Source organism: Oncorhynchus keta, chromosome 23, assembly GCF_023373465.1.
Source record: "Oncorhynchus keta strain PuntledgeMale-10-30-2019 chromosome 23, Oket_V2, whole genome shotgun sequence".
In the NCBI taxonomy this organism is placed as follows: Eukaryota; Metazoa; Chordata; class Actinopteri; order Salmoniformes; family Salmonidae; genus Oncorhynchus; species Oncorhynchus keta.
The window spans coordinates 9,383,189-9,400,644 of record NC_068443.1 but is presented as its reverse complement, the minus strand read 5'-3'; the positions used below and the strand labels follow the sequence as shown (position 1 = coordinate 9,400,644).

The following is a 17,456-nucleotide window of genomic DNA, read 5'->3' as shown; positions in this document are numbered from 1 at the left end:
CTGCTAAATGACTAACGTGTCATTGAAATGTAGTCCTATGGTAGATGTCTGTGAGCAGTTGTTAGCAACTACTGTATGTCATGCATCACAATGCTTTATGCAATGATCATAAGGCATTATAAATGTGCTTAATGCATTATGAGGATATTAATGGAGATTATTTATGGGAAGTGTTACCAAAATTGAACAATACATAATTTCCACAATAATACTGTATATTAAATTGTCAAGAATATGACTTATCACTGTTTCCTCAGGCTTCATAGTTGTGGGAATGTTGCATTGAGTGTCCAGCTACAGAAAGATGGAGTGAGGTGAGTATCTTTTAATATTAATTGTATTTTGGTTTTCAGTTGAAATGAATGTAGAAATGTGTATTTGATTGAATTTGACTAACAGTTGTACAGATTTCTGAAAAGTTCATATCTGGTGTTTACAGTACGCATCTTGTCAATTAAATTATTCATGCAATATATATATTTTTTTAATCTCTTGTTTTTGAAGAGCTCCCAAAATTGTTCTTTGGTTAAAAGTGGCAGAGATGAAAATGATCTGTGACTCTATCAGAACATCTGGCTACAGTTTGACTGGAGTGAAGTAAGACAAAGCACACATTTCACAGCGGATATCTTTATTTATTGTCCATGTTATGGAGATGAGTCGGTGGAGCACTCAAGTGATGAGGAACCCTTGCTAATGCTAATGCCTAGGTTTAAACTCAGTGAGCGAACACATTTTGATCCTATAGCTGTAGTTAAGACATTATTGTACTTGTTGAACTCTAGTTTATCTATGACATCACTAAGTAAGTCATATTATATCACAAATAAACTACAGTTTATCTTCCTCATATAAGGTTTGGAGTAGTACAGTGAAAGATGTTTTTTTTTTGCTCCTGATGACAGGTTGAGAGTGAGGCGTGTGGCTGACGAGGGCCCATTCCTCTACCCTACAAACGATTGTAGGTTAACGTAAGGGAGACTAATAAATTATACTTCCTAAATATTCCATATTTTGAGAATCTCAAATTGAACCTTGAAAGTCTCACGGGTGATTTTTGTATTTTTTTATGTTTAATTGCATTTCATATAATTTATGTGACTTGCTGCCATATAGTGATGAACTTTGCTCAACATACTGTAGCCAGACAGTGAATAAACATTCATTGGTATATGTTCATGTGTACAGGTTACACATAGACGCGCCTCTCAGATGCGGCGTAGAGCGTGAAGGTCAACAGTCAGCACTCAGCAGCATTGAGATGTCCCTATACGGCGATGATGTATTTGACTGGAGACGCATCTGTCAGCTACTTCAAACTCTGAGGCATAAGTAAAGACTACTGTCTTCAATTTAAATCTCAGCACACAGCACGCAGCACGCACGCACGCACGCACACACACACACACACACACACACACACGCGCAGCACACGCTCACGCTCACACACACACACAGACATGGTTATAGAGAAGCACACTGGACAATGAGCCTTAAAGGTCATTTACACTTGAGCCAACATCTGCAGTGTTTATTATGAATGCGGTCTCTGCCAATGGTAGTGAAATTGCTTTGAAAACGATGCTGTCTAGTGCTCTGCTCTATAACATGCCTCGGATTGAATCCCGGCCAAACTATTACATATCTGCACACAAACAAAAATATGTCAAAAGATTTTAATGGTGTCTGTGTCTATGTTTGTGTCACATGAATGACCTCTACCAGGCCAGAGTGGGATGAGCATGCTGATGAACTGATCTCGCTGCTACACTCTCAAACCTCTCTGGGTGAAATAGTTCTGTTGGTGAGCAGCTTGACAGAGAGGTGTGCTGCCAGTGTAATCTGTCTGAGCGAGGCCTGTTCCAACCTGAAGGACATAATGTGAGTCCAACTTACTATATTATCAGTGTAGTCAGTCTCAGCGAGGCCTGTTCCAACCTGAAGGACATAATGTGAGTCCAACCTACTATATTATCAGTGTAGTCAGTCTCAGCCAGGCCTGTTCCAACCTGAAGGACATAATGTGAGTCCAACCTACTATATTATCAGTGTAGTCAGTCTCAGCCAGGCCTGTTCCAACCTGAAGGACATAATGTGAGTCCAACCTACTATATTATCAGTGTAGTCAGTCTCAGCGAGGCCTGTTCCAACCTGAAGGACATAATGTGAGTCCAACCTACTATATTATCAGTGTAGTCAGTCTCAGCCAGGCCTGTTCCAACCTGAAGGACATAATGTGAGTCCAACCTACTATATTATCAGTGTAGTCAGTCTCAGCGAGGCCTGTTCCAACCTGAAGGACATAATGTGAGTCCAACCTACTATATTATCAGTGTAGTCAGTCTCAGCCAGGCCTGTTCCAACCTGAAGGACATAATGTGAGTCCAACCTACTATATTATCAGTGTAGTCAGTCTCAGCCAGGCCTGTTCCAACCTGAAGGACATAATGTGAGTCCAACCTACTATATTATCAGTGTAGTCAGTCTCAGCCAGGCCTGTTCCAACCTGAAGGACATAATGTGAGTCCAACCTACTATATTATCAGTGTAGTCAGTCTCAGCGAGGCCTGTTCCAACCTGAAGGACATAATGTGAGTCCAACCTACTATATTATCAGTGTAGTCAGTCTCAGCCAGGCCTGTTCCAACCTGAAGGACATAATGTGAGTCCAACCTACTATATTATCATTGTCTGTGTTCTTATATTTGTTTCAGTGTTACTGTTCCACTCATGAATCCTCTATTCTCTTTCTCTCTTAGCCTTCAAGTAAACGGTTTCTTATTGGAGGAAGGAATGCAATGCTTATGTGAATCAAAGAGGCGCCCAGATTGCCAGTTACTTCTCTTGGGGTATGGACGTACTTACTGTATATTATATTTTATACCATGGCATTGATGAATACTTGTTTCTGATTGGCTATAAGGGCATTCTAGGGCGTGCATTATTTAAGTGATGTGGCCCAAGAAGCCGGTGTTTGGAGGATATATTGGCATGGGTGTTGTTTTGTTGAAGGCCGGCAAACTGTGCAATATATATCCTTCAAACACCAGATTCTCGGGCATTATTACTTTTTTACAACGGGTTACCAAATAATAATTTACATATTTTCATTAAAAACATTTTTTTTATTGATTTATTCATACTATTTCATCCTTCCTCAAGATTTAGTCCCGAGTCAAATCTAGGGTTGCTACCCAAGCCGCCTGGTCATTCGTTCGTTTGCCAGAGACACGACCCAGTCGTTAAGTCTTTTTGTTCTGTATCTATGGACAAAACCTAGTCGTTCGTTCTACATTTTCCATTGCCATACTGGCTGGCAACATTATTATCCCTTGCTTGCTAGCTAGCCAGCTACAGCTAACTTACAGTCACGTCGAACAGTGCAGCCAGAATAACAGCAAATTAGCTGCATTTGCGTTTGTTTGAGTTGTTTTCTCGTGACATTTATTTTTAATACATCCCTAACAATGAGCTAATGATATGTGCTTTCGTCTGGCATAGAACATATGCTTTCTTGTCAGGACACTGTTGTTCAGAGGAGCTAGCCAACAACACAGCTAACACAATCACTTCAAACTGAAGCTGGAAAGACAGCAAACTAGCTGCATATAATTTTTATAGTACAGATCAAGTTCATAAATTGCCTGGCTGGGCTGATGAGACAGTGGATTGTGCAGTCAGATGGAACAGAGTAAAAATACATTTTAAAGTAATAGATTTAGCCGGTGGGAATTTGTGGAATAGACACCGGCTGGAATACGGATTTGACCAATCAGCATTCAGTATTAGACCCACCCATTGGATAATTCCCTATAATGCACGGTAGAATTCAATGGCTATAGTTCATTCTTACATGTTCTATTTTTGAGCTGCTTTTGAAAGCAAAAGTCGAATTGGAAACATTATTGACATTTGTTGAATTTGATTTTCATAATGGCAAGCTAATCAAATCAAATGTATTTATATAGCCCTTCATACATCAGCTGATATCTCAAAGTGCTATACAACCCAGCCTAAAAACCCAACCAGCAAGCAATGCAGGTGTAGAAGTACGGTGGCTAGGAAAAACTCCCTAGAAAGGCCAAAACATAGGAAGAAACTTAGAGAGGAACCAGGCTATGTGGGGCAAGCTAGGACTGATGGTTTGGTTAGCTAAACTAGCAAGTCTGTTTGGTTACCACGGCAACTACTTTAGCAATCTAGTGAACTTGCAAGCTACTGTACTTCAGTGGATGATGAACACATTTTTACCAGCAAATGAACAAATGTCTAGCGGAAAATGTGTTCAATTATAGCTGTGGGATAATCGATAAAAGGGATAATCGAATTGGGGCTCTAGAAAGTAATGCAACTCTGTGGAAGCAGTGTTGCCAACTTACCGACTTTGTCGCTGTATTTAGCGAGTTTTCAGACCCCTCTAAGCAACACATTTTCAAAAAGGGTCCTGCGACAAATCTAGCAACTTTTTCTGGTGTTATTGGAGACTTTTGGAGACTCTGACGTGAAAGCACTTATCATTCTTACTCTTCTAAACGAGCAGCGGGTGCTGCCGTGGGCCCCAACCCTGTCCCAAAGCACTCACAGGCGGCCCAGTCCTCGCGCAGCAGTCCCTCCCAGCTGCAGTCAGAGCAGGAGATGTTCACCCCTCCGCATCCAGACTGCAAATGAATCGGGCATGCGGGTACACAAAAGAAAACAATTAACCTGAATTAGGGACAGACTAGTCACCATCATTTTCTCACATTGCCATTGACCGTTTTTTATATTGTCTCTTTTTGGTCCATTTAGATTGTTAATGTAGATTTGAATACAATTTTTTTATTTTTTATGTTATGGTTAAAAATGTTCATGTTTTACTGTGACTTGTTGTAGGCTACTACGTGGACCATGAGGTTAAAAACCAAACCAAATTAAGAAAACGAAACAAAAAAACAAAAATGGTCAGTTTTGCCGGTCCCAAGCCAGGATAAAGGAGGAGGGTTGGAATTGGGACATAAAAAAACAAGAATCGACAGAAGAAAGATCATTTGTAGTTCTAATCATATTTCGGGTGTTTTTTTACTCACTTTTTGTCTCTCCCACGACATTATTCCTCTCTCCTACAGCGTCCATCACAATTTCATGCACACGACCGATTATGCAAATTAGGCAATGACGTCATTTAGCAACTTCTAGCAACTTTTAGGACAGCCAATAGCTACTTTCCTTACTGAGAAGTTGGCAACACTGCATGGAAGGTCAGTCCACTTCGCTAGCGCGTTGTCTAACACACCTTCCACGTCGTTCCCTTATTTTCCATAGAACGCATAATAGCCCCTCGTTGATTATCTCTTACGTATCAGTTATTTGAGGCTTGAATAAACCAATGAATCAACTGAAGTTAATAATAGGGTGTGCCACTTCTTCAGGTGTTAATCATCCCTTACCTCTGCAGGAGGAGATGCAGGAAGCTTGCTGACCAGTGCTCTGAGGAGAAGGACAAGAGGCTCAGTTGTAATGACAACGTTTTACTCGCTCTACATGGAGAATCATTCATAGAGATTGTGTTAAGGCATGGGAAGGAAAGCGGTATTGATGACACGTGGAATGGGAACGAAATCAATATTGATGACATGTGGAATGGGAACGAAAGCAATATTGATGACATGTGGAATGGGAACAAACTCAATATTTATAACACGTGGAATGGGAACGAAAACGATAGTGATGACACGTGGAATGGGAACGAAAACGATAGTGATGACACGTGGAATGGGAACGAAAAGGATAGTGATGACACGTGGAATGGGAAAGAAAGCAATAGGCCTGGAGATTATATAAAGTGGAAAGGGTGTTGTGTTGTTGGATAGTGACTATGATGAAGACAACAGAGATGGTGTAAGAAATATAACAAGAGGACAAAGACAACAGAGATGGTGTAAGAAATATAACAAGAGGACAAAGACAACAGAGATGGTGTAAGAAATATAACAAGAGGACAAAGACAACAGAGATGGTATAAGAAATATAACAAGAGGACAAAGACAACAGAGATGGTATAAGAAATATAACAAGAGGACAAAGACAACAGAGATGGTATAAGAAATATAACAAGAGGACAAAGACAACAGAGATGGTATAAGAAATATAACAAGAGGACAAAGACAACAGAGATGGTATAAGAATTATAACAAGAGGACAAAGACAACAGAGATGGTATAAGAATTATAACAAGAGGACAAAGACAGAGATGGTATAAGAATTATAACAAGAGGACAAAGACAACAGAGATGGTATAAAAAATATAACAAGAGGACAAAGACAACAGAGATTGTGAGAAATAAAGCATACAAGAGACAGAGGACAAAGACAAGAGTGAAGAGACATACCTTTGATCCTGATACCACTTAGATTTGGACTGATACTAACTATACTTACTGGAAATGTTTTTGGGGTGGTAATTTCAAAATGTAACTTTAGAAAGACTACAAGATTAAGCCAAATGAACTGAACTGAACAGATCTTACCTGCATTGGAGTCTTTATGGGAATGGTTCACACCATAAACAATGTAATATGCTGTATCGTTAAATATTATATGGACATTTCTGTATTATATGCACCACTAAACATGCCAATTTGAACTTTCCACTGCAGTACTTCCTTCATTGTAATATATTTTACTCCCATGCATTTTTTACCACCATACTTATGTTTCTTCTTGATATTATTATTGTCTAATTAAATACATTATTACATGTAATTGTTCATACTATATATGTTTATGTTGTGTGTATACTGTTTGTGTACATTATTATTTCTACATTCGGTCTGTTTATTGAATTGTCAGCACCATTTCACCATTTCAAATCCCTGGTACATGTAAATGTGCTTGGTGAGTAAAGGTGGTTGTGATTCTGAATCTGATTCTGTGAGTAGAAGTGCAGGAGACAAGCAGCATTTCTCTGAGCCTCTCATATTCCCTGGGTTTCCGCTTGTGTTCCTCTGTCGCTCAGTTGGTAGAGCTTGGAGCTTGCAGTGCTAGCACAGTGGGTTTGATTCCCACGACCACCCGAAAGTTAAATGTATGCGTGACTGTAAATTGCTTTGGATAAAATTGTATGCTAAATGGCATGTAGTGTTATCATTAAATGTTGGCCACAGGAGATGAGTCAATTCTCTCTTCTCCTCCTTTGGGCTCCCGAGTGGTGCAGTGGTCTAAGACACTGCATCTCAGTGCAAGAGTGCAGTTTGAATCCAGGGTTCATCACATCTGGTCGTGATTGGGTGGCGCACAATTAGCCCAGTGTTGTGCGGGGTAGGCTGTCGTTGTAAATAATAATTTGTTCTTAACTGAGTTTCCTAGTTATTTATTTTTTATTTTATTTGGTCTTTATGTTGGTTACGCCCCTGGCAGCATCATACCATTCCAATAGTCTTGTGAATCTGTCAGGAATATTTTGTGGATGAAAATACTTTGTTAGCTAACACACCTGGATTACCCATTAGGCCTGCAAGTACAGCTATGGAGAGTTAATCAAGCTTCCTACGGGTGCAATTTCAGACACATATGCAATCATTAATGAATTACAGAACTCATCTTTGTTGCCTTTAAAGACTATTGTAATCTGTACTACACAGGATTCCATCTTCCTCTTTTAGCACTAGACACAGCCTCATCCAATTCAAGGTGGTTCAGTGTTTCCACTAGTCCGGGGCCAAACATGGAAGAATATTCTCCGATTCTGATCCTACTTGTATTTGATGTAAAACGGAATCACACTGTTTCATATGTTTTGGGACTGTCATAAACTGTCAGGTTGGAATTAACATTTAAAAGTTTCTCTGATATGGCAGTGTCATAGATCCGTCTCCCCTTACAGCCATTTTTGGAGTACTACCCATAGGCAACCATCTTTATAGCACTCTTTCAGCTCGATGGCTAGTACTCCAGAACCGGAAGATGGTGGTTCCCTCATCTTATAAATAAGACATTACATTGAGTACACGTGGGAACTCCATACTGTTTTATGAAACTTAGGCTCCATACCGGTCTTACTATGAACAGTCCACCTTCTGATTGCATTCTTATTAAAACAAAATGGATATGTATTTGACTTCCCTATTGTCATGGTTCCACCTGTCACCAGAGGGCGCCAGAGACCGTCCTGGAGACATTAATGACATTCAGGTGTGTCCTATTATGAATTATGAATTGTTTACCGTGTGCATTTGCTGAGGGAGTTTTCGTGATCCTTCGGCTACCGTATCTCAGTTAAGTATTAGGTTCATCCATAACCACTGATTCCTCATCTGGTCTCTTCTCTACACCTGGGTCCAACCTCACCACATTCCACCTCTGACTTACTGGTTGTGTTTTTGTGTGTGGTGGGGGTAGGCCTTGAGATTGGTGATGTGTGTCCATCAATGCTTGAAGAATGTAACTTGTGCCTCTTGCCCCATCAGACCCTAAAACGTATGCTTATTTTGCTCCCTTTCTTAAAAACACCATTGTAAACTTACATTTTGGTCCAGTTAATGGTCAGTCTTTGTGGTCATGACTGTCTGTGAATGTGAGTGGTTGCATTTCTCCACCCTCCACCAATCGGCTGATTACAGGAACAGTGACAGGGTGTTCGTTGTGTTCTTGTTTGAACTACAGATTAGCCTTTAACCTTTGTACCCTTCTGCCCTGTGTGTATATAACTTGTCTTTAAGTCTTTATACTTTAAATAAATCATTGTTGACTATATTATTTATATTTTTTACATTGTGTTGTTTACATTGTAATTGTGTGTGATTTGTGTGTACAACTGAATAAACAAGAGTAAAAAAAAAAGAGTTGTAGATGTATTGAATGAACGAATAATTAACCAATAAACTTTGTTTGTGGACCACCCTAATCCCAGTTATTTACGTTAAATTAACATACATTTTCTGAGAAGATAAATAACCTACTGATTCAAAACAACATGTACTACATGAGGTAAGTATCAAACGTTTTCGAAGATGCCGTTGTCTGGCTTTACGAGCTGTAGCCTGCAGTCAACGCAAAATATGGTGTACTGTTATTTTGAGAAAGCCAACATTTTCTGTATTATAAATGAGACTATATGATACGACAGGCCAAATTGATTATTTTTGTGATGTTGTCCTACATTAAATGTATTTATTAGACAGGGACAAGGTGGAGTGGCAATTCAACTGCTCAGACATGAGATGTATGTGGCAGGGACTCCAGACAATCACGGATTACAAAAACAGACACCGATGCCTCGCTCTGGACGAACTAAACACCTTCTTTGCCCGCTTCGAGGAAAACAACATCAAGCCACGGACGTTCGTGAGGACTCTGTGCTCTCGACGTGAGAAAATCATTTTAAGCGTGTTAACCCTCGCAAGGCTTCCGGCTCAGATGGCATCCCAAACTGTGACCTCAGAGCATGTGCAGACAGGCTGGCTGGAGAATTTACAGACATATTCAATCTCTCCCTATCCCAGTCTGTTACCCCACTTGCTTCAAGATGTACAATATTGTTCCTGTTCCCAAGAAAGCAAAGGTAACTGAACTAAATGACTATCACCCCATAACACTCACTTCTGTCATCATGAAGTGCACTTATATTGCAGTGTCCTGCAGGTATACTGCACTCTGACAGCAGTTATATTGCAGTGTCCTGCAGGTATACTGCATTCTGACAGCATTTTAAGTGTTTATATTTCTTTCATTAGTCCATTGTTGATATAGTCCAACAACATTTTGCATGTCAGCAATTAAGTTATCAAGATTGTAACTTTCAAAATACAGAAATCTGGCCTGTATGATGCATATGATGCATTTAGCTTGCTAGTTAGCTAGCTAGGACACGGTGTCGCCCCTGCCTCCCGCCTGCTGTGTACTGGGAAGACTAGCTGGCTAAGCTAGCACACAGTGTCCTTACGCTCCCGCCTGACGAACACCTGCCCTCAACGTTAGAACTGTGGGAAAACAGTGCCAGATAAGCGGGGGCGAAGGACACTGTCTACCGTTGTATGGCAAGGTAGCTACAATTGTGGCCCCCGCCCCGTCTTGTGTGGGGTTTATCGGCAGCTGGCATCCAACGTTATTGTGCATTAAAGCCACGTACTGGAGCGCCCCCATCTCCTGCCTGTCCTAGCTTAAACATCGACCAATATAAGTATAAAGAGGGGTTCCTGCAGATGCAGTGAATGCCCACATGCAGGAATGCCCCTCCTCGTGCAACTGGGTCATGGACTTCTGGACGGGCCAACCCCAAGTGGTGAAGTAGGCAACAACACCTCTGCCACGCTCATCCTCAACACAGGCAAACACAGCGGTACATTCTCAGCCCCCTCATGTACTCCCTTTTCACCCATGACTGCTGTTCATGCACGTATCCAACTCAATCAGCAAGTTTGCTGATGACAACACTGGTAGGCCTGATTACCAACAACAATGATACAGCCTACAGGGGGAGGTGAGAGCACTTGCGGGGAGAAGTACCAGGAAAATAACCTCAACGTCAACAAAAGGAAGGAGCTGATAGCAGATTATGGACTAAAGGAGGAAGTAGAGAGAACACGCCCCCATCCACTTCGATGGGGCTGCAGTGGAGAGGTTCAAAAGATTAAAGTCCCTCGGCGTGCAAATCACTGACAACCTGAAATGGTCCCTTCACACAGACAGCATGGTGAAGAAGGTGCAATGGTGCCTCTTCAACCTCAGCAGGCTGAAGAAACTAGGCTTTTCCCAAGACCTGTATGAACTTGGACAGATGAAATGTTGAGAGCATCCTGTCGGCTGTATCACCGCCTGGTATGGCAATTGCACCGTTCTCAACCGCAGGGCTCTCCAGAGGGTGGTGTGATCAGCCGAACACATCACCAGGGACACACTGCCTGCTCTCCGTGACATCTATAGCACCCGGTGTCACATAAAGGCCAAGAGAAGATCATCAAGGACCTCAGCCACCGAACCTGTGAACCCTCCTACCATCTAGAAGGCGAAGACCGTACAGCTGTATCAAAGCTGGGACAGAGAGACTGAGAAACAGCTTCTATCTCCAGGCCACCAGACTGTTGAACAGTCACCACTAGCCGGCCTCCGCCCTGTACCCTGTACCCTGCCCTGTACCTTAATCACTGTTCTAGCTGGCTACCACCCGATACTCTACCCTGAACCTTAGTCACTGTTCTAGCCGGCTACCACCCGATACTCTACCCTGAACCTTAATCACTGTTCTAGCTGGCTACCACCCGATACTCTACCCTGAACCTTAGTCACTGTTCTAGCCGGCTACCACCCGATACTCTACCCTCAACCTTAGTCACTGTTCTAGCCGGCTACCACCCGATACTCTACCCTCAACCTTAGTCACTGTTCTAGCCGGCTACCACCCGATACTCTACCCTCAACCTTAGTCACTGTTCTAGCCGGCTACCACCCGATACTCTACCCTGAACCTTAATCACTGTTCTAGCTGGCTACCACCCGATACTCTACCCTCAACCTTAGTCACTGTTCTAGCCGGCTACCACCCGATACTCTACCCTCAACCTTAGTCACTGTTCTAGCCGGCTACCACCCGATACTCTACCCTGAACCTTAATCACTGTTCTAGCTGGCTACCACCCGATACTCTACCCTCAACCTTAGTCACTGTTCTAGCTGGCTACCACCCGATACTCTACCCTGAACCTTAGTCACTGTTCTAGCTGGCTACCACCCGATACTCTACCCTGAACCTTAGTCACTGTTCTAGTCGGCTACCACCAGATACTCTACCCTGAACCTTAGTCACTGTTCTAGCTGGCTACCACCCGATACTCTACCCTGAACCTTAGTCACTGTTCTAGCTGGCTACCACCCGATACTCTACCCTGAACCTTAGTCACTGTTCTAGCCGGCTACCACCCGATACTCTACCCTCAACCTTAGTCACTGTTCTAGCCGGCTACCACCCGATACTCTACCCTGAACCTTAATCACTGTTCTAGCTGGCTACCACCCGATACTCTACCCTCAACCTTAGTCACTGTTCTAGCTGGCTACCACCCGATACTCTACCCTGAACCTTAGTCACTGTTCTAGCCGGCTACCACCCGATACTCTACCCTGAACCTTAATCACTGTTCTAGCTGGCTACCACCCGATACTCTACCCTGAACCTTAGTCACTGTTCTAGCCGGCTACCACCCGATACTCTACCCTGAACCTTAATCACTGTTCTAGCTGGCTACCACCCGATACTCTACCCTGAACCTTAGTCACTGTTCTAGCCGGCTACCACCCGATACTCTACCCTCAACCTTAGTCACTGTTCTAGCCGGCTACCACCCGATACTCTACCCTCAACCTTAGTCACTGTTCTAGCCGGCTACCACCCGATACTCTACCCTGAACCTTAATCACTGTTCTAGCTGGCTACCACCCGATACTCTACCCTCAACCTTAGTCACTGTTCTAGCTGGCTACCACCCGATACTCTACCCTGCACATTAGAGATTGCTGCCCTATGTACATAGAGTCATTGAACACTGGTAACTTAAATAATGTTTACATACTGTTTTACCCACTTTATATGTATATACTGTATTCTGGTTCCTCAAATATACTAACTACTGCTCTACAGTACAAATCAAATAAAACGGTATTAGTCACGTGCCGAATACAACAGGTAGACCTTACACTGAAATGCTTACTTACGAGTCCCTAACCAACAATGCAGTAAAAAAATATATATATGTATAGCTAAGAATAAGAACTAAAAGTAACAAGTAATTAAAGAGCAGCAGTAAAATAACAATAGTGAGACTATATACAGGGGGTACCGGTACAGAGTCAATGTGCGGGTTAGTTGAGGTAATATGTACATGTAGGTAGAGTTATTAAAGTGACTATGCATAGATGATAACAACAGAGAGTAGCAGCGGTGGATTTGTATTTATTATGGATCCCCAGTAGCTGCTGCCAAAGCAGCAACTACTCTTCCTGGGGTCCAGAAATATAAAGGCAGTTTATACATTTTTAAAACATTACAATACATTCACAGATTTCACAACAGACTGTGTGCCCTCAGGCCCCTACTAAACCACTACCATATATCTACAGTACTAAATCCATGTGTATGTATACTGTGTATATTATCGTGTGTATATTATCGTGTGTGTGTGTGTGTGTGTGTGTGTGTGTGTGTGTGTGTGTGTGTGTGTGTGTGTGTGTGTGTGTGTGTGTGTGTTTGTGTTGCTTCATATGCATGTGTCTGTGCCAATGTTTGTGTTGGCTTCACAGTCCCCACTGTTCCATAAGGTGTTTTTTTGGGGGGGGATCTGTTTTTAAATCTAATTTTACTGCTTGCGTCAGTTTGTTCCACTTAATGTGGAATGGTAGGGAGGTCCATGTAGTCATGGAGGTACTCTATGTAGTGGTCTTGTAGCGGACTGTGGAGAGAGCGGAGGAGCGGGGTCCCACCAGACGGGCTCCCTGGATAGTCTGTTCTGACAAGTGCCTGGATTAGGACCTGTGGTGACTGTGAAGTCTGTTCTGGAGACCTCTTGTGACATGTCATGTGGGGTATGCATGGGCCATTGCTCATCCAAATATTTGTATGTACATATTCTTATTCATTCCTTTACACTTGTGTGTATAAGGTAGTTGTTGTGAAATTGTTAGATTACTTGCATGGTCGGGAACTCGAAGCACAAGCATTTCGCTACACTCACATTAGCATCTGCTAACCTTGTCTATGTGACCAATAACATTTGATTTGATTTGAAGGCGAGGTCAGTACTGGTAAAGCTGGGACTGAGAGACTGAAAAATAGCTTCCATCTCAAGGCCATCAGACTGTTAAATAGCCACCACTAGGCGGCTTCCACCCGGTTACGTAACCCTGCACCTTAGAGGCTGCTGCACCATATACATAGACATGGAATCACTGGCCACTTTAATAATGGAACACTAGTCACTTTAATAATGGTTACATATTTTTACTATACCCTTCTCATATGTAGAGTTGAAGTCGAAAGTTTACATACACTTAGGTTGGAGTCATTAAATCTAGTTTTTCAACCACTCCCCAAATTTATTGTTAAAAAACTATAGTTTTGGCCAGTCGGTTAGGGCATCTACTTTGCATGACACAAGTCATTTTTCCAACAATTGATTACAAACAGATTATTTCACTTATCATTCACTGTATCACAATTCCAGTGGGTCAGAAGTGTACATACACTGTGCTTTTAAACAGAAAGTTGACTGTGCCTTTAAACAGCTTGGAAAATTCCAAAAAATGATGTCATTGCTTTAGAAGCTTCTGACAGGCTAATTGACATAATTTGAGTCAATTGGAGGTGTACCTGTGGATGTGTTTCATGCCCTACCTTAAAACTCAGTGCCTCTTTGCTTGACATCGAGGGAAAATCAAAAGAAATCAGCCAAGACCTCAGAAAAAAATTGTAGACCTCCACAAGTCTGGTTCATACTTGGGAGCAATTTCCAAACGCCTGAAGGTACCATGTTCATCTGTACAAACAATAGTACGTAAGAAAAACACCATGGGACCACGCAGCCATCATACCGCTCAGGAAGGAGACGCGTTCTGTCTCCTAGAGATGAACGTACTTTGGTGCAAATCATTCCCAGAACAACAGCAAATGACGTTGTGAAGATGCTGGAGGAAAAAGGTACAAAAGCATCTATATCCACAGTAAAACGAGTCTTATATCAACATAACCTGAAAGGCCGCTCAGCAAGGATGAAGCCTCTGCTCCAAAACCGCCATAAAAAAGCCAGACTACGGTTTGCAACTGCACATGGGGACAAATATCGTACTTTTTGGAGAAATGTCAAAAATAGAACTGTTTGGCCATAATGACCATCATTATGTTTGGAGGAAAAAGGGGGAGGCTTGCAAGCCGAAGAACACCATCCCAACCGTGAAACACAGGGGTGGCAGCATCATGTTGTGGGGGTGCTTTGCTGCAGTAGGGACTGGTGCACTTCACAAAATAGATGGCATCATGAGCACAGAAAAATATGTGAATAAATTAAAGCAACATCTCAAGACATCAGACAGGAAGTTAAAGCTTGGTCGCAAATGGGTCTTCCAAATGGACAATGACCCCAAGCATACTTCCAAAATGGCTTAAGGCAAAATGGCTTGATAAGGACAACAAAGTCAAGGTATTGGAGTAGCCATCACAAAGCCCTGAACTCAGTCCTATAGAACATTTGTGGGCAGAACTGAAAAAGTGTGTGTGAGCAAGGAGGCCTACAAACCTGACTCAGTTACACCAGCTCTGTCAGGAGGAATGGGCCAAAATTCAACCAACTTATTGTGGGAAGCTTGTGGAAGGCTACCCGAAATGTTTGACCCAAGTTAAACAATTTAAAGGCAATCCTACCAAATACTAATTGAGTGTATCTAAACTTCTGACCCACTGGGAATGTGATGAAAGAAATAAAAGCTGAAATAAATCATTATTCATTACTATTATTCTGACATTTCACATTCTTAAAATAAAGTGGTGATCCTAGCTGACGTTAGACAGGGAATTTTGACTTGGATTAAATGTCAGGAATTGTGAAAAACTGAGTTTAAATGTATTTGGCTAAGGTGTATGTAAACTTCCGACCAACTGTATTCTATTCTACTGTATTTTAGTCTATTCCATTTCGACATTGCTCTTCCTAATATTTATGTACTTAAATATTTTACTTTTAGGTTTGTGTGTATTGTGTGTATTGTTGTGAATATTTTGATATTACTACACTGTTGGAGCTAGAAACACAAGCATTTCGCTACACCCGCAATAACATCTGCTACATATGTGTATGTGACCAATACAATTGGATTTGATTTGATATATGTTGGTTACTTTCTAAATGTAATCTGTTAGTTACTAGTTACTTGTCCAAAATTGTAATCAGTAACGTAACTTTTGGATTACCCAAATCCAAGACAACTTCCCCCTTAATAGACATTAGAAGAAGACAAAAAGGTATGTTACCAATTGAACGACATCTTTCGTAGGATGAATCAATGTTAAAGTTTACATAGCTGGACATATATGGATGTTACATTTTACTTTGTAGGTTGGTTATGTAGACTTCTTCTAACCCATCGCTTCTACTACACATAATAATACGATTAAATTACTTCTTTACATTAAAAACCAAACTCTATCAGAAATCTAGTCATTCCAATAAATGTTATACCCCTTGATCTTCAAGAATAGGACTTATGGAAGTATAGATCAACCAAATTATTTGACCTGAGTATAACCCCAAAACGAAGCCCTACTCTGTTGTTAATGATTTTGTTGACATGGAGAGCTGATTGGGCTCATTGATATATTGATATATGTATATATTCAAATGTTTGGACACACGGGCCTCCTGAGTGGCACAGCAGTCTAAGGCACTTCATCTCAGTGCTAGCTGTGTCAATACATATCCTAGTTCGATCCCATGCTCAGGCCGCAACCGGGAGACTGTCACGACTTCCGCGAAGTCGGTTCCTCCCCTTGTTCGGTCAACGTCACTGGTTTTCTAGCCATCGCTGATCCACCTTTCATTTTTCCATTTGTCTTGTTTTGTTTTCCTTCACACGTGGTTTAAATTCCCTCGGTATTAGACGTGTATATAACCCTCTGTTCCCCCCATGTCTATGTGTGGAATTGTTTGTTGTTTCGTGTATGTGCACGCTACACTGGTTTGCGCTGGGTTATGTTACCCGTATTGTGTTTAGTGTTCTTAGTGCCGTGTGTTTTTGTTTGCCTAAATAAAAGGTTCTGTTTGCTACCCAAATTCTGCTCTCCTGCGCCTGACTTCCTTACAGCCAGTTACGCATACCTAACAGAGACCCATTAGGCGGCACACAATTGGCCCAGCATCGTCCAGGTTAGGGGAGGATTGATCTCTGCCTGTGTGGTTCCCACAGTGAAGCATGGAGGAGGAGGTGTGATGGTGCTTTTCTGGTGACACAGTCTGATTTATTTAGAATTCAAAGCACACTTAACCAGCATAGCTACCACAGCATTCTGCAGCGATACGCCATCCCATCTGGTTTGTGCTTAGTGGGACTATCATTTGTTTTTCAACAGGACAGTGACCCAACACAGCTCCTTGGCATTCTTTCAACAAGCCTCACGAGGAATGCTTTTCCAACAGTCTTGAAGGAGTTCCCACATATGCTGAGCACTTGTTAGCTGCTTTTCCTTCACTCTGCGGTCCAACTCCTCACAAACCATCTCAATTGGGTTGAGGTTGGGTGATTATGGAGGCCAGGTCATCTGATGCGGAACTCCATCACTCTCCTTGGTCAAATAGCCCTGACACAGCCTAGAGGTGTGTTTTGGGTACTTGTCCTGTTGAAACACAAATTATAGTCCCACTAAACGCAAACCAGATGGGATGAGTAGGTGTTTCCAAACTTTTGACTGGTACTGTAAATATAATTTACAAGTCCAAAAATTG

General features: G+C 41.9%; 1 protein-coding gene and 1 long non-coding RNA gene across 2 annotated transcripts in view; one reads left to right on the top strand and one right to left on the bottom strand.

Annotated features, from left to right (window-relative positions):
• LOC118372773 (uncharacterized) overlaps nucleotides 1–17,456 on the top strand; it is a 39,546-nt gene that overhangs the window by 10,092 nt on the left and 11,998 nt on the right. The window contains 8 exon segments of the mRNA XM_052477398.1: nucleotides 258–314; nucleotides 505–597; nucleotides 906–971; nucleotides 1,189–1,332; nucleotides 1,726–1,881; nucleotides 2,760–2,849; nucleotides 5,435–5,840; nucleotides 10,900–10,990. Coding sequence (XP_052333358.1) covers nucleotides 258–314; nucleotides 505–597; nucleotides 906–971; nucleotides 1,189–1,332; nucleotides 1,726–1,881; nucleotides 2,760–2,849; nucleotides 5,435–5,840; nucleotides 10,900–10,990 — 1,103 coding nt within the window.
• Nucleotides 1,983–2,670, bottom strand: LOC127910954 (uncharacterized). Its single transcript, XR_008076990.1, has 4 exons — nucleotides 2,603–2,670; nucleotides 2,319–2,531; nucleotides 2,177–2,247; nucleotides 1,983–2,105 (listed from the first exon to the last, which is right to left on the bottom strand). It is a non-coding gene; the product is annotated as an uncharacterized LOC127910954 (long non-coding RNA).